This window comes from Hemiscyllium ocellatum, chromosome 22 (genome assembly GCF_020745735.1).
Source record: "Hemiscyllium ocellatum isolate sHemOce1 chromosome 22, sHemOce1.pat.X.cur, whole genome shotgun sequence".
Taxonomy (NCBI): Eukaryota; Metazoa; Chordata; class Chondrichthyes; order Orectolobiformes; family Hemiscylliidae; genus Hemiscyllium; species Hemiscyllium ocellatum.
In genome coordinates, this window is record NC_083422.1 from 18,088,878 (window position 1) to 18,116,418 (window position 27,541).

General features: G+C 39.5%; 1 protein-coding gene across 2 annotated transcripts in view; it reads left to right on the forward strand.

The window, feature by feature from the left end:
* tbc1d12b (TBC1 domain family, member 12b) overlaps window positions 1-27,541 on the forward strand; it is a 99,968-nt gene that overhangs the window by 34,021 nt on the left and 38,406 nt on the right. For both annotated transcript variants that reach the window (XM_060841906.1, XM_060841905.1), the window contains exon 2: window positions 17,640-17,763. In XM_060841906.1, the coding sequence (XP_060697889.1) occupies window positions 17,640-17,763 (124 nt within the window). The remainder of the gene's footprint in view (window positions 1-17,639; window positions 17,764-27,541) is intronic.

A 27,541-nucleotide genomic window follows, 5' to 3' on the forward strand; every position in this document is an offset into this window, starting at 1 on the left:
CAGTAGATTTTCAGCAGAAAGACCACCAATAAACAGAAGCTCCCTTAATTTGGAATCGGCAATATTTTTCTTGAGCTGCTTGATATTAATCAAGTTTTTTTTGGTCAGCCAATTCACTTGATGAATCAATAACAAATGCCTTCGGACTATTTTGGAAGCTGTTAGCTTGAACCATCTATGAGTACCAATGTATTATGACTTTACAACATGACCATCATTTGCCTGTCTAGTTGCTGCAAAGCTTGTTTTGGAGAGATCATTGAAGTTGTGCTTTAAATATGTCCTGTAAAACTTCCAGTTTGTGAGAGACAACGGTCATAGCCCCCCCCCACCCCCCAATCCATATCCTAAAGTATAAAAGTGATATTATTTACTAGTCCACGAACAAACAATTGCAAGAAATGATTTATCATTTAACTATATCTGTCTTCAGGCAACAACTAATTGAAAGCTTTAACACTAGAATCTGCACGCAATTTACTATATCCAGTTTGACTCTATGGAGTTCTTCTGCTGGCAAGTAAACTAGAAAATTTAATAATTACAATATTAGAATTATTTATATTGATTCTGAAAGATTCTACAGAAAAGTGGGGGCTTCTCTGTATTACCATCTGCCCCACTGCTTTACAGTTGCATATTTGTATGTTTGGACTAACATGCAAATAGGTTCCCTAGGGGCAACTGAAATTGGGCTCCGTTAATTAATCAATTAATTGGATTAGTGGTGCTGGAAAAGCACAGCAGGTCAGGGAGCATCTGAGGAGCAGGCAAATAGACGTTGCAGGCAAAAGCCCTTAAGGAATGAGGCAGGGAGACTCTGGGGTGGAGAGTCTAGTTATCAAAACAATATCAATGTTTTGTATAAATACTAAATTTCAGGAACTTAGAAACTTATTTTCTAATTCCCATTTTATGAAAGGGTGAATTCCAGCATACAGTTGTACTTTGATAGGCATGCTGCATCCTTTGATTTTCTTTACATTGTGTTTCTTGTGGAATCGTGTAGCAGGCAGAGTACGAAGGGCAGGAGAGGGACACTAAATTAAAGTCACATCGGATAGCTTGAGGTCATGCATGCTGGCTTGAGACGTTCTGCAGTGTAATCACCCAGTCTGCATTTGGTCTCCTACAAGTAGAGCAGATCTTGTCTTTAGGAAGCAAATACTATATACTAAATTGAATGACCAAGTAAATCATTGCTTTATCTGGAAAAGAGCATTTGGAATTTTGGATGATGGGAAGAAAAGAGGTAAATGGCAGCTCTTGCAGTAGTGAAAAGATGTAGTGAAAAGAAGAGAGGTTTTGGGTGTGATTTAGAAGTGAAATAGGGTTATCATAGAATCTCTGCAGTGTGAAAACAGGCCAATCAATCCAATTAGCTCCACACCAAACCTCTGAAGAGCATCCCACCCAGACCCAAAACCCCACCTACCCTTTGTAACACTGCATTTCCCATGGCTAATCTAACTAACCTGCACATCCTTGGACACTATGGGCAATTTAGCACAGCCAATGCACATAAGCTGCACATCTTTGGATTGTGGGTGGAAACACACACAGGCATGGGAAGAATGCGCAAACTCCACATACAGTCACCCAAGGCTAGAATCGAACCTGGGTCCTTAGTGCTGTGAGACAGCTGTGCCTAACCACTTCTATTGAAAGAACAGTTCGAAACTTGTATGGAAGGTTTGGAGGAAGAGGAAAAATGTTCAGTGGCAGCATGGAGGTGGTGGAGGATTGTATGTGTAATTGTGGAGTCTAGTGAGGAGGAAGGTCAGCACAAGAGGAATGATCAGATTGTGATTCTATGAAGGACAGTTGTTAGACTTTGTCAACCAAGGCTGGACAGCCAATTATTTCAAAGTGAATTGTGAAAAAAGCTTTGTCACAATTATGCATTTTCCATGGATCTCTTAAATCCATCACTTCCCTTAAGTGCATTCAAAGTTTCTTCTGTACCAGTATTAATTCGTGTGGTCTAATAACTTGTCGTGCAACATTGCAGTCTCATAGTTCTCCCTTATTTGATATCGGTAGCTGTGACTTTGTGCCTTTAAAATGTGGTCAGTGAAAATATTGGTTAATGTGATGTCAAGTACAAATTAAGTGGTTTTACTTTTCACTTTACTCAAGTTATACAGATTGATTTATGCAGCATGGCTGAATGTGCTATAATTTTGGTCATTAATGGATTGTTATTGACTTAAATGGGAGAACTTCTAATGTCTTCCTACAGTCAACCTTCTGCGCCAAGTGAAAGCTTATCTTAGTTTTCTAGTTAATCACCTGACTGTTTCACCATATATTTTAAATATGTTTTTAACTGTAGGGAGTTATTCTCGGCAATTCATGGCATATGCAGGAACTTCCCAAGACCAGGCATATTAGGTAGTTATTGATTTTTCTCTTTGGAAAAATAGTTTTAGCACCTAATTTTACCAACTATTGCCTTTTTTCTAAAAACTTGTAATAAAACATTTTATATATAAAATCTGATTGAAGATTTGTAGCTCGGGTATCCGTTGTTGTGGTTCTGCTCGCCGAGCTGGAAGTTTTTGCTGCAAACGTTTCGTTCCCTGGCTAGGGAACATCATCAGTGCGGTGGGAGCCTCGTGTGAAGCGCTGCTTTGATGTTTCTTCCGGTATTTATATTGGTTTGTTCTTGCCGCTTCCGGGTGTCAGTTTCAGCTGCAGTGATTTGTATCTGGGGTCCAGGTCGATGTGTCTGTTGATGGATGTTCTTGCCGTTTCCGGGTGTCAGTTTCAGCTGTAGTGGTTTGTATATGGTGTCCAGGTCAATGTGTCTATTGATGGAGTTTGGGGATGAATGCCATGCTTCTAGGAATTCTCTGGCTGTTCTCTGTCTGGCTTGTCCTATGATAGTGGTGTTTTCCCAGTCAAATTCATGTTGCTGGTTGTCTGAGTGTATGGCTACTAGAGATAGCTGGTCGTGTCGTTTTGTGGCTAGCTGATGTTCGTGGATGCGGATTGTTAGCTGTCTTCCTGTTTGTCCTATATAGTGTTTTGTGCAGTCCTTGCATGGTATTTTGTAAACTACGTTAGTTTGGCTCATGCTGGGTATTGGGTCCTTTGTTCTAGTGAGTTGTTGTCTGAGCGTGGATGTTGGCTTGTGTGCTGTTATGAGTCCTAAGGGTCGCAGTAGTCTGGCTGTCAGTTCTGAGACACTCCTGACGTATGGTAGAGTGGCTAGTCCTTTTGGTTGTGGCATGTCCTCGTTCCGTGGTCTATCTCTTAGGCATCTGGTGATAAAGTTGCGTGGGTATCCGTTTTTGGCGAATACCTTGTATAGATGTTCCTCTTCCTCTTTTCGCAGTTCTGGTGTACTGCAGTGTGTTGTGGCCCTTTTTGAATAGTGTCCTGATGCAGCTTCGTTTGTGTGTGTTGGGGTGGTTACTTTCATAGTTTAAGACTTGGTCTGTGTGTGTTGGTTTCCTGTGTATCCTTGTGGTGAATTCTCCGTTGGGTGTTCTCTCTACTAACACGTCTAGGAATGGGAGTTGGCTATCCTTTTCTTCTTCTCGTGTGAATCGGATTCCTGTGAGTGTGGCGTTGATGATTGTGTGTTTTTTCTATATGTGTTTTTGATGATTACAAAGGTGTCATCAACATATCTGATCCAGAGTTTGGGTTGGATTTGTGGTATGGCTGTATGTTCTAATCTTTGCATAACTGCCTCTGCTATGAGCCCCGAGATTGGTGATCCCATGGGTGTTCCGTTGATTTGTTCGTATATCTGATTGTTGAATGTAAAGTGTGTGGTGAGGCACAGGTCCAGTAGTTTAAGTATGTCGTCCTTGTTGATAGGTTCGGCCTCCTGTGTTCTGTTATGTATGTCCAGTAGGTTGGCTATTGTTTCTCTGGCTAGGGTTTTGTCAATTGAAGTGAACAGTGCCGTCACGTCGAATGATACCACAAAACGACACATCAGCTAGCCACAAAACGACACGACCAGCTATCTCTAGTAGCCATACACTCAGACAACCAGCAACATGAATTTGACTGGGAAAACACCACTATCATAGGACAAGCCAGACAGAACAGCCAGAGAATTCCTAGAAGCATGGCATTCATCCCCAAACTCCATCAATAGACACATTGACCTGGACACCATATACAAACCACTACAGCTGAAACTGACACCCGGAAACGGCAAGAACATCCATCAACAGACACATCGACCTGGACCCCAGATACAAATCACTGCAGCTGAAACTGACACCCGGAAGCGGCGAGAACAAACCAATATAAATACCGGAAGAAACATCAAAGCAGCGCTTCACACGAGGCTCCCACCGCACTGATGATGTTCCCTAGCCAGGGAACGAAACGTTTGCAGCAAAAACTTCCAGCTCGGCGAGCAGAACCACAACAACATTTTATATATGTAAAGACTATTTTACACTTTTCCTTGTCAGTGATTTATCTGCAATAGTAGCATTCTAACACCAACTTTTTAGATAAAAGTTGTTTGGAAAGTATTCTGAAGCATTTATTTAGTATTGGTTAATATTTTGGCTCTTTTGGTTTGTTTAATTATTTTGCTGATTCCACTCTGCAGGAAAACTTGTACAGAGTTTAATGTACATGTTTAGATATTCTTAACTTTGTTTGAATTAGTTTATAAATTGTTTTTATGCAGATAACCAGTATGATTTGTTGCAATGCAAATGACCAAATTTAGATTGTGCAAAAGTTTCCATCAAAAAAGATTAAGACTGCTGCACAACAGAAACTTAAGAACAACCATTCCATATTTTGTGACCACTTGGCAACTGGTCTGACTAAAATGGTATTCCTGTAGCCATGTTTGTAGCTGTTCAGTGATAGGAGTATTCAGTTTCTTTAAGACTAAAAGATAACATGGATTAGGACAGACCACTCAAAACGTCTTAAGCAGGCAGCCCAGACCATAACTTTGCAATTTGTTTCAATAAAGATACAGTGAAAATTACCTGGGTTAAGTTAGCGAGGTTGACTACCAGGTTTTAAAACAGACAAATTTATTTGCAAAATTACACAGTTAAACAAAAAAAACCCCTAAAATCTCAGTTTATCCAAACTAGACTTAATTATGCTGGTCTGAGTATACACAATAAGTAGTCCCAATAAACAAGCCCCTTTTAAACACCGTACAGAAAAGGATCAGATGCTTAGAAGGGAGAAAAGAGAGTGTTTGCACATAACTCACTGTTGAACTTCCAACCAGTTCTGGACTGAACTAAACTGCTCAGCTCAGCCAGAGAACTGACAATTCCCCATTCTTTATACAGGTCACTTCTAGAACATGACACTTTAGCCTGAAGTCTCATCTGTTTACACATAAACAAAAAGCCTTCTCAATACCCTTTAATCTCTGTACCAAACCAGAGTAATCAGAGCCCTGGCCTCGTTTATTACCCCTCTGAGAAAAGTCAAGGACAAGAGTATCTTTGAGCCAAGGAGCAGCTTTTAGAAGAAAAGGACTAGCTTTGTGACAATATTCCTGAAGAATATGATCATTTTTCATCAAGTAAAATGGTATTGCATTAATGTCTGTCTGATGTCATAACAAAAGGACACATGACTTTAAATTCTTGCAGTACTTTACAAAGCCTGTGACCTTTTAAAGGACTTATGCACTGGCTGTTGCTGTGGTCTTTGGACTACTGGTGGTACATTACTAGCAGCAAGTAATTTTAGAGATCGTTATTAACATTGCCCAAAATGAAATACTCCAGGTGCTGGAAATTTTGAAATAAGATTTGCTGGAGTAGTGAGGAACAGCAAATGTCAAGATGGGGACAGTAAGCTATCCTGTGGGACATGAGGGGACCTGGTAGGACTACACTGAGGAAGTGAGTGCCAGTGGAATGATGCAGTTGTTCGTGGCTGTTAAAGCATTAGAGAGCCTGCAATTCATTTGCAATTTTGTGTTCCTAGCATTACAACCAAATGCATAATTGTATTAAATTTATATCGCCATATGACTTTTCTATTCCAAATGTGCATTTGTAAATTTTTAAGTGAAATGATAGCAGTGCCTTTAAATTTTCCTGGCCCCTCCTACCATCACCATAATACTATCAGTTCTTTCCAGTCAAAGTAGCAATTATCTCTAAAATCACATTGCCATTATGTAACTGATTACTGGGGATGTCAAGCAGATTTAGTTGAATAATTTGTTTTTCTTTCACTTAGTCTTCTGTTCCAGTTGATAACAAATTTTGTCATGAAACATTAATTGGCAGTAGTATAATGTCAGAGTCTCTGTATTGAGCTAAGTGTGTGTTGACAGTTCTATTTCAAACCGATAACTCAAATGTGAGCATTGTCTATTAAAGTTTGTGCTGGTGGCAGCAATATGTATTGTGAGCTTAAATATTTAAAATGTTTATTACATTTGCATATGAAGAGCAGAATCTCTAAGAAATGCAGCATGTAACCTCTAGCCTTACAAACAATAAACTCCTGCTGTTAAACTGATCGTGTAACATTACAGGAATCAAATTAATCAATTAGGGTGAAGAGGAAGTGGCTTGAATATGGTAATATAATTCAGTTTTGTGTCAAATATTCTGGTGTTCTTGTATTCAATATTACTCAACTTTTTAACCAAAGTAAAACAAAGTAGATATTGTAAACTCTTTTTTAACCATTGTCACAGACCATGGAGTTCATCAAGAGAGAAACTACAAGGAGACCCCACTCAGCTTGCCAAATTCCAGCCCTAACTCCCCACTCAAGTCTTTGACTTCCTAATGATGCCAAACCTCTCAGGTTTTGCTGGTTCAAAATCCTGGACCACATGGGCTACAACAGTTCAGACTTCTGGAGGGTGATTAGGGATAAGCAATAAATGTTGACCTTGTTAACAACCTTCAACTCATGAATGAACAAAAAATGGAGACACCATGCAAAAAAGTATGGCTCACGGATTAGAAGGCATGAGAAGTTAAAATGAAGGAAATGTGTGGTGGAAAGTATCAGAGAGAAACCAATAAAAGAATGTATGGGCAGAATGTATCAATGAGTAATGATTTAATTAAGTGTGCAATGTACAATATATCTCCTTAAGGTTGGAATTCTTATAACTTAAACTGTAACTTATCCTGAGACACTAGCACTGAATGAAAAACATTAGACGCTTTGTTTCCAAGCAGCAATGCAGGAAATCAATGTGGGAACAATAAATGATTTGATATTTAATTCATGGAAATAATTAAGCACTGTGGCTTAAGTGATCTATGCATTTCTTTTGGGTGAAATTATTCATCAGGCAAAAGAAATTGGCATGTCTATTGCATTTCTTTTTTCTAATGTTGAAAATGAAGAGCACACTTGACTGGCCCTATCACAGGGAAAACTTTGTCCAAATTTAATTTTTTTTGAGACTGCCTAATGGTTAGGAAGGAAACACTTTTGTCCTTCAACTTCAAGTCTTGTATATTGTTTTATTAGTTCATTTACAAAATTACAGATCTCCTGTTGAGATGTTGAGAACTGGCTCAAACGTAGAAGACAGAGGATGGTGGTGAAGAGTTGTTTTTCCGAGTGGGCGCCTGTGACCAGTGGAGTGCCACAAGGATCGGTACTGGGTCCACTACTAATCATTTATATAAATGATTTGGATATGAACAGAGTAAATATAGTTAGTAAGTTTGCAGTTGACATCAAAATTGGGGGTGTAGTGGACAGTGAAGAAGGTTACCTTAGATTACAACAGGATCTTGATCAGATGGGCCAATGGCTGAGGAGTGGCAAATAGAGTTTACTTTAGATAAATGCAAGGTGCTCCATTTTGGGTAAGTAAATCCATGCAGTACCTGTACACTTAATGGTAAGGTCTGAGGGAGTGTTCCTGAACCAAGAGACCTTGGAGTGCAAGTTCATAGCTCCTTGAGAGTAGACTTGCAGTGGATAGGATAGTGAAGAAGGCGTTTGGTATGCTTTCCTTTATTGGTCAGAGTATTGAGTACAGGAGTTAGGTCATTTTGTGAATGTACAGGATGTTGGTTAGGCCTCTTTGAATATTGTGTGCAGTTCTGGTCTCCCTCATAATGGAAGGATGTTGTGAAACTTGAAAGGGTTCAGAAAAGATTTACACGGATGTTGCCAAGGTTGGACGATTTCGGCTATAAGGAGAGGCTGAATAGGCTGGAGCTAGTTTTCCTTGGAGCGTTGAAAGCTGAGGGGTGACCTTATGGAGGTTTATAAAATCATGAGGAGCATGGATAGGATAAATAGACAGTCTCTTACCTGAGGTAAGGGAGTCCAGAACCACAGGTCATAGGTTTTGGGGTGAGAGGGGAAAGATATAAAAGGGACCGAAAAGGCAACTTTTTCAAGTAGAGGGTGGTGCGTGTATGGAATGAGCTACCAGAGGAAATGTGGTGGAGGCTGGTACAATTGCAACATTTAAAAGTTGGGTGGGTATATGAATATATAGGGTTTGGATGGATGTGGGTCGGGTGCTGGTAAATGCGACTAGATTAGGTTGGGATCTTTCCATGCTGTACATCTGTATGACTCTATGTAGTTTAGGAATTTTCCCATTGCCAGAGCAATATACATTGACATCTAATTCTGACAGTTTTAGCCTATTGTGCTGCTAAATTTTATTTCTTTCATGACACAGCAGTAAAGGAAACTGCGAATGTTTGTAGTGTGCAGCTGGCTTGAATATCTGAAAAGAGAAACATAGGTTAACATTTTGTGCTGATCAAAGCTTTGCATCAAAACTTTAACTGATCTCTTGATAGGTCTGTTACATATTTGTGTAAATATTAGCCTTAGTTTTTCAGGGATCAAACAGTGATTATAAATCATGAACTGGTAATTACTACAGTTCACCAAGCAGACATGAGAATGTTTAGGTTTTCACACTGTCAATTCTCCACAACAATCTCCCAGCCAAATGACAAGACTAATGTGCATCATAGGATTTATCCCAATACCTTCATGGTTAACAAGGTTAGTGGAGGAAAAAACACTATTCCTGTAATGGGGTGTTGTGTTAGAACCTGAAGACCATAAGATGTAGCAGCAGAATTAGACCATTCAACTCATCAGGTCTGTTCCATCATTCAATCATGACTGCTCTTTCTCAGCCCCATTTTGCCTTAACCCCTCACCCTTGATCCCTTTCCCAATTAAGAACCTTAAAGACAGTCAATGATTCAGCCTCCATAGCATTCTGTGGCAATGACTTACAGATTCATCACTTTTGGCTGAAGGAATTCCTCCACATCTCATTCGTAAAGGATCAACCCTTCATTTTGAGGTTGTGCTCTCTGGTCCTAGTCTCTTTGACCAGTGGAAAAATCTTTTTCATGTCTGCTCTATCCTGGCCCCCTGCTATTCTAAGTTTCAGTGAGATAACCCACCATCCTTTTTCATTCCCATCAGCCCCGAGTCCTCAACTGCTCCTCATATGACAGGCTCTTCATCTCGCAATTATTCTTGCAAACCATCTCTGTACCCCTTCCAACACCAACACATCCTTGCTTTAAGTTGGGGCAATAAACTGCTCTCTATTTCATATGCAGTCTGACCAGAGCTTTGTACAACAATGCATCCCTGCTCTTGTATTCTAGCCCTCATGAAATTAATGCATTGCATTTGCCTTCTTAATTTCTCTAACTGAACCTACATGTTTAAAAATCAACATTAGTTTTTCAGGAATCAGTGTGATTATTAATTGCAATCCAGTAGTTAGTACAGTAAGTAAGAAAATCCTGAACAAGAACTCTTAAATCCTTTTGTGGTTCAGGTTCCCAAAGTCTGTCTTCCCCCTTTAGAAAATAGTCTACATCTCTCTTCCTCCCACCAAAATGCATAACTTCACACTTGCCAATATTGAATTTCATGTGCCACTACCTTGCCTACTTTCTGGTACTATTTAAGTCCTCCTTCAGTCTTTGTTTCCTCAACACTACCTGTTCCTCCACCTGTGTTTAGCAATAATTTTGTGAAGTTTGGCAAATGCACAAAATTAAAGCTAATTGTAGTATTTAAGCACATCTATCCCAAAGAGGAATTTCAGAAAAGTGTTGCCATCCATATTCACAAGAAAGGTTGGGTGAATAAAGGCAGTTTCAAGAAATGCCTCAAAGTTTGAAACCAGGCTGAGTTCTACATGGAAAAAGATTTGCTTGTCTGGACCACGTTTGAATCCCAACTTGTCAAAATGTAGTTTGTGATGTAAGATCAGCCAACACTGAATTGGCATTTCTGCCTGGTGATTTTATGAATATTATTCAGCCCTTGAAAAGTTCATGCACACACCTCCAAGACAATATCTGAAAAATGTGGAATAACTATAAATGTTGGAAGATGCAAAAAAAATCGCTTGGCAGAAGTGCGAACATCCTCGCAAACAATTTTGCCAATGAGTCATAGAAACGTGAAATGAATTTGATCCTGACATTACCAAAGCAACATTTCCAAAATGTGGTAAGTCAGTTGCACTAATCAGAACTCGGGTTAATTCCTTGTGGAGTGATGATATTGAAGCTGTCAATAAAACCAACACGATGACTAAAGTAAGGAAGGTCCCAGCACTGATATTCAAGAAGACTATTCCAACAAATATTTGAGATTCCAGTTGTTTTGAGTGATACTAAAGGATGTCAAGTGAAGTCTTGTTAATACATGCTTTGTTTTGTTAGATGGAACGTATCACGTATAGTTTGCAATATTGAAATGAATATATTAGCAGGAATGAGCTTTTTTTAGTGTTGAATTCTACTTTATTCCATTGCAGCAATTATTTAGGCCCAAATCCAGCACAATTATTAGTCCCTCAAAAACATTACCCCTTTAAAATAAAATTATCTTGACATTTGAATTTTATATGAATGAGATTTCCATCAGAGAGAACTTGAACCCAATTGCCTGAGATGATCTAAATAAGATTCTAAAGATGAAAAATTGGGCCAATATGCTATCTGGAGTAAGTTGCAATTATGTTCTCACTTTGACCCTCAAGTACTATTTATTTACACCTAAATGTAATGTGAATGTTCATCTTTCCGATTTAACAAAGAAGGGCAAAAAGGAGACATAAGAGGTTTGGCAAATCTGGTTAAGGAGAATACAGGGAGATGATACAAATGCATTAGGAGCGGAAGAGTGACGAGGGAGGGAATAAGCCCCTTTAAAGGTCAATAAGGCCATTTTAAGTGTGGAACCAAGGGAGATGGGTGAGATGCTAGATGAGTATTTAGCATCAGTATTTACTGTGGAGAAGGAAGTCGAGCTAGAGAGCTTGGAAAAATAGTGATATCTGAAAAGTGTCTATATTACAGAGGTGATGGTGCACAAAGGTGGATAAATCCCCAAAACCTTATCAAGTGTATCCCAGATCTTTGTGGGAAGCTAGGGTAGCAATTACTGGGCCTCTCGCTGAGATACTTGTATCATCGATAGCCATGGGTGAGGTGCTGGGAGACTGGAGGGTGGCTAATGTTCCTGCCAGTATTTAAGAAAAGTGGAAGGAAAAACTGGGCAAGTATAGACCTGTGAGCCTGATGTCAGTGGTGAGTAAGTTGGAGGGGAATTGAGGGACAGGATCTACATGTATTTGGAAAGGCAAGGCATGATTAGGGATAGTCAACACGGCTTTGTGTGGGCATTCATGTCTCACTAACCTGATTTGAGGTTTTTTTTTGGAGAATTGATCAGATTGAAGAGAGTAGTGGATCTTGTCTGTATGGATGTCAAGGTATTCAACTAGGTTCTACATGTAGAACTGGTTAGCAAGGGTAGATCACATGGAATCTAGGGACAACTAACCATTTGAATTAAAAATTAGCTTGAAGGTAGGAGATGGAACGTATTGGTTTTTTGGACTCTAGGCCTGTGACCAACAGTGTGCTGCAAGGATTGGTATTGGGTCCACTGCTTTTTATCATTTATGTAAATAATTTGAATGTGAATAGTGAAGAAGGTCACCTCAAAGGGACCTTAACAGATGGGCAAAAGTTTTAAGATGAGGGAAAAGATATAAAAGGGCCCAAATGGTTAACATTTTCATGCAGACGGTGGTGTGTGTATGGACTAAGCTGCCAGAGGAAGTGGTGAAGGCTATACCTTTACAACATTTAAAAGGCATCTGGATGGGTATATGAATAGGAAGGATTTGGCCAGATGTAGGCCAAATGCTGACAAAATAGGATTAGATTAATTTAGGATATCTGGTGGGCATGGGCAAATTGGCCGAAGGGTCTGTTTCCATGCTGTACAACCCTATGACTTTGACACCATATAATCAGTTTAATTTACATAACTTATTTAATGTAATAAGACATCCTAAAGTGTTTCACAAGTATATTACGTAAAGTTTAACACCAATCTATATGAAGATAGTTCAGATTAACAAAAACATTTGAAGAAGGAGACTTTGAGCATCTGACAAGAGATGGGAGGTTTGGAGAGGGTAACCTGAAGCTTTGGTGCCTTGACAAATGAAAACATGAACATGAATGCTGGAGCAATTAAAATCAAATTATACTGTACTGAAAGCTGAATTTACAAATTCAGTTCTCGACAAAAGTCTGGGTTCCAGCTGATGACTTCAAAATGTCTTCAAATGTAACAGACAACTCTCCTTTGTGGAAAGAAAGATAGTGTGTTTAGTTCTAAGCCTGAGTAGGAAAGGACCATATTGCTGCAGATTGTTTTTGTTAATCCCATGCAGTCAGAAAATACAGCTTTGCAAAATAGAAGTGTTTACACCTGTTGAAAATTAGTTTTGGCAATCAGTAAATGCCTGCAGTTTTACTGCTAAAGACTTCATGCTGGAAATTAACTGGTCTACAAACATGTGAACTAGAGTAGGCAACTTGGCCTTTTGAGCTGACTCTGCCTTTCTTTACAATTGTGGCTTAGTGATTTTTAGCTTTATCTCTTCATTCCTGCATACCCCCTAAAATCTTTCATCCTCTTGGTTATCAATTATCTATCTATCTTTGCCTTAAAAATGTTGAAAGATTCAATTCCTTGCCCTTTGAGAAAGGCAATTCCAAAGAGACTCAATTTTTTTTTTACATTGTATCTGTATCTGTATCTGTATCTGTGTATCTGTATCTGTATCTGTCTCTGTCTTAAATGGATGACGCCTTATCCTAAACTGTAACAGCTTCTCTCCTCCCCCTCCTCCCCCCACACCCACACCCACCCCCCCACGCTTGATTCTCCCATAATTTTCATCTGGTCAAGTCCTCTGTTTTGTGTCAATTATGTTGCTTTAGATTCACAGAGGGTACTGGCCTAGCCTATCTAGCCTTTCCTCAAAAGGCAGTTTGCTCATTCCACATTCAGTAAGTATTGGGCACACGACTCCAGGTATGGTCTTACCAATGCTCTTTTTAATTAATGGAAAATCTCCCTCCTTTTGCATTCAATTCCTCTGCATTAAGGTAGAGCATTCAGTTAGCTTTCCTGATCACTTACTATACCTGCATACAAATACACCCACATCTTTCTGCATCTCTAAGTTTTGCAACCCCTCACATTTAGGTAATATGCTAGTATTTTAGTCAAATCTGGCGCACATTGAATTCAAAGCGATTGCAACTTGTATTCATTGCAAAGTACTTCATGAGCATTATAAAGCAAATTGATGTTATGTAAGACCATATTTCGACAAGTACATTGGATGAAAAGCCTGGTCAAAAAGTAAGGTTTAAGATTTTAAAAATGGAAAGCCAGAGAAGCTTAGGGAAGGATTTGCACAGCTTAGTGCTTTAACAACTGAAGGCATGGAATTAAAACTGGACATGCTTAAGATCAGAATTAGATAAGTAGATGTAGCACCAAGACTCGAACTTGAGGGCATTATACATTACTGGGTAAGGATGAGGCAGTGGAGATGCTTGATATAAGCATCAAATTTTTTTACATTGAAGAGTTGCCTGATTGGGAGCTCATGTAAGTCATTGAGCATGGAAGTGATAGATGATCAAATTGGCATGAGCAAGGTTTTGAATGACATCAAGTTTACGGGGGAGAGAATTTGGCTGGAAAAGTCAAGTCTGAAGCTAACAAAGGTATTGATGATGTGAGCTGAGAAAGGGAAGACTGATCTTAGAAGTAGAAGCATGAATAAGCAATCAATTTGATGGCATGGATCCAGCCTTGCTGAGAAAATAACTTTGACTCCCGAGGTTACAAGAGTTTAGGTTTACCCTTCAACTATTGCCAGGGAGATCAATGGATATAGTTAGAGTGCTGTTTGTGGAAGATTTTGTTCATAAGTAATTGGAGGAAATTTCTGTTCATACAGTTTTGGATGTTGGACAGGTTGTCCTGGCAAGAGCGGTGCAATCATGAGAAGGATGATGTCACCTGGGGCAATAGATAAACTAGTAAAATAGGATGTCAACAGGGTTTGCAGTTAAGGGTGAGGAGAAGAAGCCAATGTTTTGATCATCTTGCTATGATTATGAGAATATAATTAGAAATAGAACTAGGCAAGTTCTGCTCCAGGTTCCAGTACAAATATGCTGAGGCCTTGGAGGAAGGGAGTGTGGTTAATACATTAAAATCATTAAACTCCGGGCCTGTGGAGAGCTGCATGAACTTCAGAGTTGCAGAGTGTATTTTCATACAGGTAGTGTTGGAACTAGGGCAGGGTAATAACTTGTTTGAAAGGATTTGAACGTGGAATTTGACGAAGCATTGAGACAACACATTAATGGACTTTGGTGAGAAAAGGGAATTGGAAATTAGAATGTGCAAGTTCTGTTCTGAAATTGAATGTTTAAATACTGGGTGAGGTTCTGCAGAGTAATTTGTGGTTTTTCTAATTTGAGATTAAAAAGTATGAGATGTTTTTATGGAACTGAAGAAAGGTTTTCCTATTGCTAAACGAAACCTATCTAACTATTTGATTCTGTCCATTAGTTATCATATAATTTAGTTTGTAACAAGCTTTTGCTTTTTGGTTTGGTTGCAGTTCACACTTCATAGCTATTGATGTTACTATTTGTCAGTTTCTACTAAGTGCAGTGATGGAGGATCGACATTTGGCCACACTGCTACCTGGTCTATAACAGACAATCCTGGGATAGTAGAATAGAATGACCAAAAAGGGAGTAAAGAAAGGTGCTGAGCATCACCTTGTTTTACTCTTCACCGTGTTTGGGAAATGTTGCTGGATTAAAATCCTGAAACTGTTCCTAACAGTTGTTTGATTATTTACATTATATGGACTGCCCTGGTTCAAGAATATGGCTCACCATCAATGTCTCAAGGACATTTGGGAAATGGGCTATACGCAAGTTCACAACTAAAAATGAATAATAAAAATTGACAGTGGGACATTTTACCTCTTAGTTTTGAGAACATTGTTGCAAAACTGGAAGAGTCTGAATTCAAATGTTAAATTAACTAAACAACCAGGTTTGATAACTGCAGTTTTTGTCATTATTTTTGGAAATGAGTTACATATAGAACATATAACATCACAGCACAGTACAGGCCCTTCAACCCCCGATGTTGCGCTGACCGTGGAGCCAATCTGAAACCCATCTGGGCTACACTTCCATTTTCATCCATATGTTTATACCATGACCATTTAAATACCCTTAATGTTGGTGAGTCTATGATTGATGCAGGCAGGACGTTCCATGCCCCTATTACTCAGTGAAGAAACTACCTCTATGTCCCCTTGTGCTAGCTATCACTATCCAAGGAAAAAGGCTGTCTCTGTTCGCCCTATCTAAGAATCTGATTATCTTATCTCAATTAGGTCTACCGTCTCTCTAATGAAAACAACCTCTCGTGCCTCGGCTTTTCCACATAAGACCTTCCCTCTATACCAGGGCAATGTCCTAGTAAATCTCCTCTGCACCCTTTCCAGAGCTTCTACATCCTTCCTTTAATGCAGTGACCAGAACTGTGCGCAATAATCCAAGTACCTATAATTACCAGGGTTGTCTCTACTCCCCTTGAACAAGAGGGCAACATTTGCCAACCTCCATTCTTCTGGCGCTTTTCCTGTAGACGATGATGTAAAATCAAAGCCAAAGGCTCAGCAGTCTCCTCCCTGGCTTCCCAGAGATAAATCCCATCTGGCCCATGGGACTTATCTATTTTCACACCTTCCAGAATTTCTAACACCACCTCCTTGTGAACCTCAATCCCTTCTAGTCTGGAAGCCTGTATCTCGGTATTCTCCTCGACCACATTGTCTTTTTCTAGTGTGAATACTGACTAATTGTGAGGGAGTGTCTCAGCCGGATGCCAGTGAGTGTTGTGCAATGTGCTTAGGTGGTGTGGCTGTCATTGTTCAATAGCTGGCAGTGTGTGCAATCTGTCATCTGAGAGTCATGATGTTGGACTGCCGTGGACAAAGTCGAAATCACAGGACACCAGGTTTATTCAAAATCACAAATTTTTGAAGCGTTGGTTCTGAAGGTAAAGTGAGACAGAAGCACACAACACAATTTATGGGCAGAGAGATGAAAAGATTATACAAATGGTGTGAGTGGAATGTCAAATAATTCTCTGGTATGAGTAAAGTGTCAATAGCTGAATAACAACTTGAAGGGATGACCGATAATCCAATTAGATGAGGCTTAGAAATTAGAGTTGCATGGTTACTTGGCATACTTGTTTTATTCCAGCTTTGTCCTGTTGTGAAGGTGATGACATGTGCCTAGAATGACTCGATTATATAATGGCAGCTTGTTGAATTGAAGTTTATATTTGTGTCTAGACAGCATTGATGGGACTACTTCATGAAGAGTTGAGAAATGCATTTTGCAACATCATGATTAAGCCAAATCCATGCATAAAACAAAATCCATGCATAAAACAAAATCTTACAACTTTTAAATGATAAACATTAGCATTAAAAGTAAGAAGGTTTCTCCTTGTGCAAGGTTTGCAGACCTGATGCTTAAATGAAGGCAGAGTACATTAGAATTGAATACAATCACAGCAATATTAATATTGTTAAAGTCTAGTAATTTTAAACATGTACAATTATGAACTCAAAATATGCTCTGTTATTGTAGCTGCATTGAAAATATTGGAACTTCTCATGAACTCTGTAGGTCTCCACCCATGTAAGGTCTGTGGCTGCTGAGATAACATTTATTCTTTTTCTGTAGACTTTTTCTTAATCTACGTTTTCAACTGTAAGTTTTAATCCTGATCAGATATGTAATGTACTTTCAAATTCACATGCAAATACATTGAATTTGTACTTCATTGACACTGGCTGTCCCAAGTTACTGCTCTTTGGATGAGAATCTTAACTCTGTTAATTGATCTATATCCAAGTGACACTGTCTTTGATTTGAACTATTAGTTTGCTTTTTCCTGTTCTGTGACCACTACTACAGTTGTCAAAGGTGTGACCGTTTTCATGTTTACCTAATTGCATGATTTAAACCATTAAGTGACATTACATGTGTCTTTATGCAATGCCGATGGTGTCAAGGGCATATATGAATGGAGCTCCATTATTTATGACTTGTAGGATACAAAAGCTCTGATATTAAACAGTGTTGAAACAGTTTGATTTTTGTCTTGTTTTTGTTAATATAGAAAAAATCTGAAACCACTGGTAATTTTGCAAAGCAAATGTAATCTCTGATCAGTGTTTCATTTCTCTTGTTTCTTAGGAATTTCTTTAGCAAGAGGGCTAAGGAACCTATTCCTTCTGCTTTTAGTGCTCCTGGCTGGAAGCTATTTGGGAAAATTCCACCAAGGGAAAATTCACAGAAGGATTCCAAAACGATACAGCAGGTATATTTTTTAAAAATTGTGCACCAAATTCATTTCCCATACTGTACCTGTTTAGATTGATCGTGGTGTTCTGTTTCCCCTACGATATGTTAGATTTTCGATAATCTGTTGGCTTTATGACCATGTGTTCTGCTATTGCAATGACAAATGTGATTGAAAAATGTTGAATGAGACTGACATCGAACGTTTTTAAAAACTTTGGTAATAAATTGCTGCTGGTTTAAAAACCAAAGTCGAAAAAGTTTAAATTGCAGATTTGATTTCTGCAAAAAACATTGCACATTATTGAGGGAAGTAGAAACAAACTGCAGAATCTGACATGTATCTAAAAAGACCATTGCTGAGGAAATGATAAAAATTGAATTCCATTGATTCCAATAACACTTTCCCTTTTTTTGTAATCCTGTGTTGCACTTAGTCATAGAGATGTACAGCATAGAACCAGACCCTTTGGTCCAACCTGTCCATTCCGACAAGATATCCCAACCCAATCTAGTCCCACCTGCGAGCACCCAGCCCATCTCCCTCTAAACCCTTCCTATTCATATACCCATCCAAATGCCTCTTAAATGTTGCAATTGTACCAGCTTCCACCGCTTCCTCTGGCAGCTCATTCCATACATGTACCACCCTCTGCGTGAAAAAGTTGCCCCTAAGGTCTCTTTTATATCTTTCCCCTCTGGACTCCCTGACCCAGGGAAAAGACTTTGTCTATTTATCCTATCCATGCCCCTCATAATTTTGTAAACCTTTTTAAGGTCACCCCTCAGCCTTGGACGCTCAGGGCAAACAGTGCTAGCCTGTTCAGCCTCTCCCTGTAGCTCAGATCATCCAACCCTGGCAACATCCTTGTAAATCTTTTCTGAACCCTTTCAAGTTTCACAACATCTTTCCGATAGGAAGGAGACCAGAATTGCACGCAAGATTCCAACAGTGACCTAACCAATGTCCTGTACAGCTGCAACATGACTTCCCAACTCCTGTATCCAATACTCTGACCAGTAAAGCAAAGCATACCGAATGCTGCCTTCACTATCCTACCTACCTGCGGCTCTACTTTCAAGGAGCTATGAACCTGCACTCCAAGGTCTTTTTGTTCAGCAACACTCCCTAGGACCTTACCATTAAGTGTATAAGTCCTGCTAAGATTTGTTTTCCCACAGTCCAAAGATGTGCAGGTCAGGTGAATTGGCCATGCTAAATTGCCCGTACTGTTAGGTAAGGGGTAAATGTAGGGGTATGGGTGGGTTGCGCTTCGGCGGGTCGGTGTGGACTTGTTGGGCCGAAGGGCCTGTTTCCACACTGTAAGTAATCTAAAAAAAAATGCAGCACCTCACATTTATCTGAATTAAACTCCATCTACCACTTCTAGCCCATTGGCCCATCTGCTCCAGATCCTGTTGTAATCTGAGGTAACCCTCTTCACTATCCACTACACCTCCAATTTTAGTGTCATCTGCAAACTTACTAACTGTACCTGTTATGCTCGCATCCAAATCATTTATGTAAATGACAAAACGTAGAGGCCCCAGCACTGATCCATGTGGCACTCCGCTGGTCACAGGCCTCCAATGTGAAAAACAACCCTTCACCACCACCCTCTGTCTTTCACCTTTTGAGCCAGTTCTGTATCCAAATGGCTAGTTCTCCCTGTATTCCATGAGATGTAACCTTGCTAATACGTCTCCCATGGGGAACCTTGTCGAACGCCGTACTGAAGTCCATATAGATCACATCTACTGCTCTGCCCTCCTCAATCTTCTTTGTAACTTCATCAAAAAACTCAATCAAGTTTGTGAGACATGATTTCCCATGCACAAAGCCATGTTAACTATCCCTAATCAGTCCTTGCCTTTCCAAATAAATGTACATCCTGTCCCTCAGGATTCCCTCCAACAACTTGCCCACCACCGAGGTCAGGCTCACTGGTCTATAGTTCCCTGGCTTGTCCTTACCACCCTTCTTAAACAGTGGCACCACGTTTGCCAACCTCCAGTCTTCTGGCACCTCACCTGTGACTATCACTGACACTAATATCTCAGCAAGAGGCCCAACAATCACTTCTCTAGCTTCCCACAGAGTTCTGGGGTACACCTGATCAGGTCCTGGGGACTTATCCATCTTGAACCGTTTCAAGACATGCAGCACTTCCTCCTCTGTAATCTGGACATTTTGCAAGATGTCACCATTTATTTCCCTACAGTCTATATCTTCCATATCCTTTTCCACAGTAAATACTGATGCAAAATATTCATTTAGTATCTCCCCCATTTTCTGTGGCTCCACACAAAGGCTGCCTTGCTAATCTTTGAGTGGCCCTATTCTCTCCAGAGTTACCCTTTTGTCCTTAATATATTTGTAAAACCCCTTTGGATTCTCCTTAATTCTATTGCCAAAGCTATCTCATGTCCCCGTTTTGCCCTCCTGATTTCCCTCTTAAGTATATTCAGACTTCCTTTATACTCGTCTAAGGATTCACTCGATCTATCCTGTCTATACCTGACATATGTTTCCTTCTTTTTCTTAACCAAGCCCTCAATTTCTTTAGTCATCCAGCATTCCCTATACCTACCAGTCTTCCCTTTCACCCTGACAGGAATATACTTTCTCTGGATTCTTGTTATCTCATTTCTGAAGGCTTCCCATTTTCCAGCTGTCCCTTTACCTGCAAACATCTGCCTTCAATCAGCTTTTGAAAGTTCTTGCCTAATACTGTCAAAATTGGCCTTTCTCCAATTTAGAACTTCAACTTTTAGATCTGGTCTATCCTTTTCCATCACTATTTTAAAACGAATAGAATTATGGTCGCTGGCCTCGAAGTGCTCCCCCACTGACACCTCAGTCACCTGCCCTGCCTTATTTCCCAAGAGTAGGTCAAGTTTTGCACCTTCTCTAGTAGGTACATCCACATACTGAATCAGAAAATTGTCTTGTACACACTTAACTTCCTCTCCATCTAAACCTTTAACACTATGGCAGTCCCAGTTGATGTTTGGAAAGTTAAAATCCCCTACGATAACCACCCTATTATTCTTATAGATAGCGGAGATCTCCTTACAAGTTTGTTTCTCAATTTCCCCTCTGACTATTAGGGGGTCTATAGTACAATCCCAATAAGGTGATCATCCCTTTCTTATTTCTCGGTTCCACTCAAATAACTTCCCTGGATGTATTCCCGGGAATGTCCTCCCTTAGCACAGCTGTAATGCTATCCCTTATCAAAAATGCCACTCCCCCTCCTCTTTTGTCTCCCTTTCTATCCTTCCTGTAGCCATTTGTATCCTGGAACATTAAGCTGCCAGTTCTGCCCATCCTTGAGCCGTGTTTCCGTAATTGCTATGATATCCCAGTCCCATGTTCCTAACCATGCCCTGAGTTCATCTGCCTTCCCTGTTCAGTCCCTTGCATTGAAATAAATGCAGTTTAATTTATTAGTCCTACCTTGTTCCTGCCTGCCCTGACTGTTTGACTCACTTCTGTTCTCAGCTGTACCTGTCTCTGATCGATCTTTTTCCCCATTATCTCGCTGGATCCCCCCCGCCCCAACCTTACTAGTTTAAATCCTCCCAAGCAGTTCTCGCAAATTTCCCTGCCAGTATATTAGTCCCTTTCCAATTTGGGTGCAATCTTTCCTCCTTGTACAGGTCACTTCTACCCCAAAAGAGATTCCAATGATCCAAAAATGTGAATCCTTCTCCCATACACCAGTTCCTCAGCCATGCATTCATCTGCTCTATCCTCCTACTCCTGCCCTCAATACCTAGTAGCACTGGGAGTAATCCAGATATTACTACCCTTGAGGACCTCCTTTTTAAAATTCTACCTAACTCTCTAATCTCCCTTCAGTGTCTCAACCTTTTCCCTTCCAATGTCTTTGGTTCCAATGTGAACAATGACCTCCTGCTGGCCCCTCTTCCCCTGTGAGAACATTCTGCACCCTCTCTGAGACATCCTTGATGTCTGTCATCAAAGAAAATGGTGTAAAATGCTAATACTGACCTCTTTCAAAATGATTCTTCATCTTGTGTTGAGTGCTTAATTCCAATACTATGAGGAACAGTGGAGTTGTTTCTGGATCTTGTAGTTCAAAGATTTTTAAGTTTGGTCTCCACATTTTATTTGTTGGCCAATAACATTAAAAACTGGCCTGGAGTTTCCACTTTGGATTCATTTGATCTGTCTGCAAAGCCAGCCTGTTTTGAGAAGTTTTTTTTAATGTTTCTGCTTGAACTTATTTGCGCACATGTTATAATCCAAGTAAAACAAATAGCCCTTGATTATAGTTAATGGTAGTAGCTTGATGTTTTGATTCATCCTGAAATCATGGCTGGTTTAGTGTATAAGGCTTGCTTTTAACACTTTTTTAAGTTAATTCAAAATTCTGGAAACTCACTTTCCTTTGAAATTAATTTGTGCTTAAAATCTGACAACCTTTTGCCCTGTTCAACTTCAGGAGAACTGTTATGTGGACAGGAAAAATTAGAGATAAGACTATGCAGTCAGTAGCCTGAAATAATATTTCCTTCATCTGACTTTTGAAGAGATTTGCTTAATTTTATTAAGCAAGATTAGAGTAGTAATATTATTTTTCTTCATAATTGGACACTGAGTGTTATTGGCAAAGCAAACATTTTCCAATTCTGAATGCCATTGAGTAGGTGGCTGTCCATATGCAATATAGGTGCGTCCACACGCTGTAAGGAAGTGAGTTTTAGATTCTCGAACCAGTGACGGCTGCTGCTTCACTTTATAATTCCAAGCCGAGGTTGGGTGTGGCTTAGGGAAGAACTTTTGTAGTTGAAGGTATTCCCATTGTCTGTTGCCCTTCTAGGTGCTGAAGGTTATTGGTTTGGCAAGTTCTATTGGCAGAGCTTCGTGAGGTGCTGGCTTTCAGAATGTTGAATGCTGTCCAACTTTGTAAAACTTCTGTACAAAACCTTTGTGAGTACATTGATAGACTATTGCAAAACTGCCAGGGAATGTGGGTTTGCTGTATGCAGCAGCTTAAATTCAGTAGTTACTGACTATATGATGAACATAGTAAATTAGAAATGGGCTTAGATCATTTGAACCTACCCTGTCGTCAAAAAATATCATATTTTATCTGATTTGCTACATGCCTGCTAGCCCCCGATTGCTTATCAAGAACCTATCTGCTTCACCTTAAAATGAAAAATCCCAGAAAATTCAAGACACTTTCATTTCTTATCAAAAAAATGATAGAAAGAGTTTCAAAGACTCATGACTCCATGCGAGAAAAACACTATTCTTTTATGTATAAAATGGGGACACTTTGTTTTGAAACCGTGACTGCTACTTGTATTCTGTCACAAAAGGAAAAGTTTCCACACTTACCCTATCAAGTTCCTTTAGGATCTCACGTCAGTAATGTCGACTGTCACTCTTCTACACTCCAGGTGTGCAAGGCTAGCCTGTTCAATTTTTCCATATGGGTCAATCAACCTGTTGCAGGTATTAGTCGAGCAAACCTTGCCTAACCTAATCTTGTTTATGGGTCATCATTTTTTTTTTTGAATTTGAATATGTTGCTTATGTCTTGTTGTGACATTATTTGCACCACAAGGATCATAATCTAATGAAATGAAATGTTCCTACCTCTGGGCCAGGAGGCTTGGGTTCAAGTCTCACCTGCTCCAGAGGCAAATGATATAATCTCTGAGCAGAATGATGTAAAACAAAAATCTGTTTTTAACCAAATGGAAATCCAAATTGTGCAAGAGCAAGAAACTAGTGGTCAGTGTAGAGCTCAGGTGAGGGTGACTTAGTTATGGAATATTGTTTTAGTCATGTTTTATCAGAATCTAAATTCTACAGAGCATGGAGATTTAAGGATATTGTATCTTTTCAATAGTCCAAAGATGCAGGTCATATTCTGGGTACATTAGTTGAAATCTGGAACATCTTGCATCAAGGTGTGGCTAAAACTGCAGATAAGGCACAAGTGAGTGGAAAGGAATACTTTCCATTTTCTTGGACAGAAGCAGTTCCCACGTAATCAAGAAGCTTGACATCATCCAGGACAAAGAAGCTTGCTTGATTAGCACCATATCTGCAAACACTCACTTCCTACACCACTGATGCTTGTTATAGCAATGTGTATTGTCTATAAGAAGTCGTGGTTCACCAACACTACTTAGCAAGTTCCAAGCCCATGACCACTACCATCTAGAAGGACAATGGCAACAGATACATGGGAACACCACCACCTGCAAGTTCCTTTCTAAGCTACTCACTATCTAAATTGGCAATATATTGCCATTGCTTTAATGTCACAAAGCTAAAGTCATGGAACTCCATCTCTAGTGGTATTGTTGCTTATTTGTACCAAATGGACTGCTGCAGTTCAAGAAGGTATCTCTCCTCTGCCTTGGTATCTAGTTGAAAATCGCCAGGTAATAGATCAACAGGTTTATTTGAAAATACAAACTTTCGGAGCACTGCTCCTCTGTCAGATAACAAGTGGGGCAGGATACATAGAATTTATAAGTAAAAGATCAAAGTGTCATACAACTGATACAATGTATTAGACAAACCTAGTCTTTAATCTTAGTAAATCTTTAATCACTTCGAATGGGGATGCAGGTTTTGATTGTGTAGATCCCAGAATTTCTTTCAAGTCACTGCCCCGAAATAACTTGGTCTTATCAGTATTTGAAAAAAAGTGACATCTCAGCTCAGGCAATGCATTAAAGGTGTGAGGTTAGAGTCTGTCTGTGTCCCAATCTGAAGTCAGACTGGTTTTATTTCCAAAGTAGTAAATATATAAAATGTCATTTATAAAATGCTAGAGGGAAAGTATGTATGTGATGGCAAGATAGCGTGTGAGAGATTATTTGAGCTGAGATGTCACTTTTTATATATTGATAAAACCTTGTTATCTTGACTTGAAATTCTGGGTTTACATATTAATCTGTTGACACCTGCATCCCCGATTAAAGACTTATAGAATACATCAGATCAATTGTATGACTCTTGATCTTTTATAAATTGTGTCCTGCGTATCTTGTCCCACTAGCTACCTGATGAAGGAACAGAGCTCTAAATGTTTGTATTTTCAAATAAAGTTTTGGACTAAACCTGTTTTTTTTTTGTGTGATTTTCAATTTCGTCCACCCCAGTCCAACACCGTTGCCTCCAAATCCGGTTATTTAAGATGGGCAATAAATTACACAAATGGTGCAATTTATTGAATGTTAAAGACTATTTAAAAAGAGATATTTTGCATATAAGTAACCCATTTGTCGTCATGTGCTCCATTCCTTCCTCTTCAAGCAGTTGGTTGACCTAGCCACACTTGGAAGAATTAGAATAGCAAGTGAAAACTAAATCTTCATTTTTCAAATTTCACTGACCTTGACGGGAAGTGTTCTGTTGGGGAAACTATTCTGAAGTGATTTTCTATGCCGTATTAGTAGTTTAGTTATGAGTCATTTCTGGATTCCCATTTGGTGCTTTAGTATCTCTTGTAAAGGATAAAACTTTGTCTTTATTGAAATTAATCAAGGAACCATGAAAGAAGCTATTAGGGAATCGATTCTAAGTTTAGGTTACAGCAGTATCAATATAATTGGTCCGGAATGAAGGCCCACATTGGTTTGGGTTCATTTTATTTATAGCTACCTCCACTGCCAATCATTAGACACTGGGACCATGTTGCATAAACTTCTACCTTTTGAACTTTGGTTGCAAATCTCCAGAAACTAGCAGAACATTAATTTAATATCAGCAAATCATCCTCAACTCTTAGTCATTAGATTAGATTACTTACAGTGTGAAAACAGTCCCTTCGGCCCAACAAGTCCACACAGACCCGCCGAAGTGCAACCCACCCATTCCCCTACATTTACCCCTTCACCTAACACTACAAGCAATTTAGCATGGCCAATTCACCTAACCCCTACATCTTTGAATTGTGGGAGGAAACCGGAGCACCCAGAGGAAACCCACGCAGACACTGGGAGAATGTGCAAACTCCACACAGTCGCCTGAGTAGGGAATTGAACCTGGGTTTCTGGTGCTGAGGCAGCTGTGCTAACCACTGCCACCGTGCCGCCCGCCTTTTATTATTCAGTAAAGGCAACATACAGCTTATTCAATTGACTTATAGATATTGTCTCTTTGAATTCCCACCAACAGCTGGCGCCACCTCCTTCTCATGGCTCCATCATTTAATGCCAGGTTAAAAAGTCAAATGACCAAAACTCTACAGTTGTCTTGATTATAACATACATAGCAATTCTGTATATATAAAACATGACATGAGGACGCTTACTTGATCTAAAGTATAGTGAGGTATACCTAAACTATATAAACCTGATAAGAAAAACTGAAAGAATGCAACGTTTGTTTTGAGTGAGGTCTAGTTTCTATTAGCATATGCTAGTATTGACGACTCAGCTGTAGAAAATTGTATTGAGGTCAAACTGGAAAAAGGTGAATAGTTTATTTTGAGTATCTTTTCAAAATTTAAGACCACAAGACATAGGAGCCGAATTAGGCAATTCAGTCCATTGAGTCTGCTTTGCTATTTATTCATGGCTGATAAGTTTCTCAACCCCATTCTCCTGCTTTCTCCCGGTAACCCTCGATCCCCTTGATACTCATCTATAAGCTCCCTCATCAATTCTGCCTTGTTGTACAATACTAAATCCAGTATTGCCTGTTCCCTAGTGGGTTCCACCACAAGCTGCACCAAAATTGCATTCCACAAATTTCATTTCTTGCAATCCACTACCAACCTGATTTTCCCAGTTTGACTGCATATTGAAATCCATAATCACTGTAACTTTGCCTTTCCTACGCATCTTTTCTGCCTCTTGGTGCATCTTGCGCCCCAGCTCTTGACTATGGTTTGGAGGCCAACCATTGTCAAGATAACTCTAGCTCTGTTATTTTCACTTTTTTGCGGTTCCTCAATTCTACCCACTCAGATTCTATACCACCTGACCTTACTTTGTTCCGTTCTTTTGATTTAATTTCATTTCTTGTAATAAGGCAGTCCTAACCCCCTGCCCATCTTGTATTTTTTTGACAGGATGTAAAACCTTGAATATTCAGCTTCCAATCCTGATCCCCTTGCAGCTACATCTATGATACTCCCCACGTCACACCTGCCAATTTTGATCTGCGCCATAAGCTCATTCAGATGTAACACCTTCATTCCTGTAATAACTGTCCCTCTTCTCATTGTCATTTGTTTGTCCAGTGTCCTTGAAGTTTGATTGCTAACCCTTTCCATGCACTCTATCCTATTTTTATCTATGCTGGAGATTTTAATAACCTCCCCTGAGTTCTGCACACTTATCTCCTCCTGTAATTTGGGTTTTCTAATTTTTCTATAACTGGAACCATCCCCATCATTTACTTTAAAGTCTGAGCTTTAATGTCTGAAATTTTCAAGTTGACTGTATAATTAAACTTGAGAGAGATCTTGCATGTGTAAATATTTTTGAAACTCCTTGGAGAAGAGAAGTTAAGAGGAAATTAAATGTTTTCAAGATCCTGAGGGGTCTAGGGGTAGATAGAGAAAATTCACATCGGCAGGAAGGTAAGGAATCATAACACTGATATTACGATGGACAAAAAGTCAGTGACACTATGGTCACGGTTTTATGGTGTGTGGTAACAATGTTGTATGCGTTGCATAAAAAGGTGCAGGGGTTGGGGGGAGGCAAATTCATTTATGACTTTTAGAAGAGAATTGGAAAAGCACCTGAAGAGGAACGATTTGCAGAGCTATGGGTTAGGATGTGGGAGT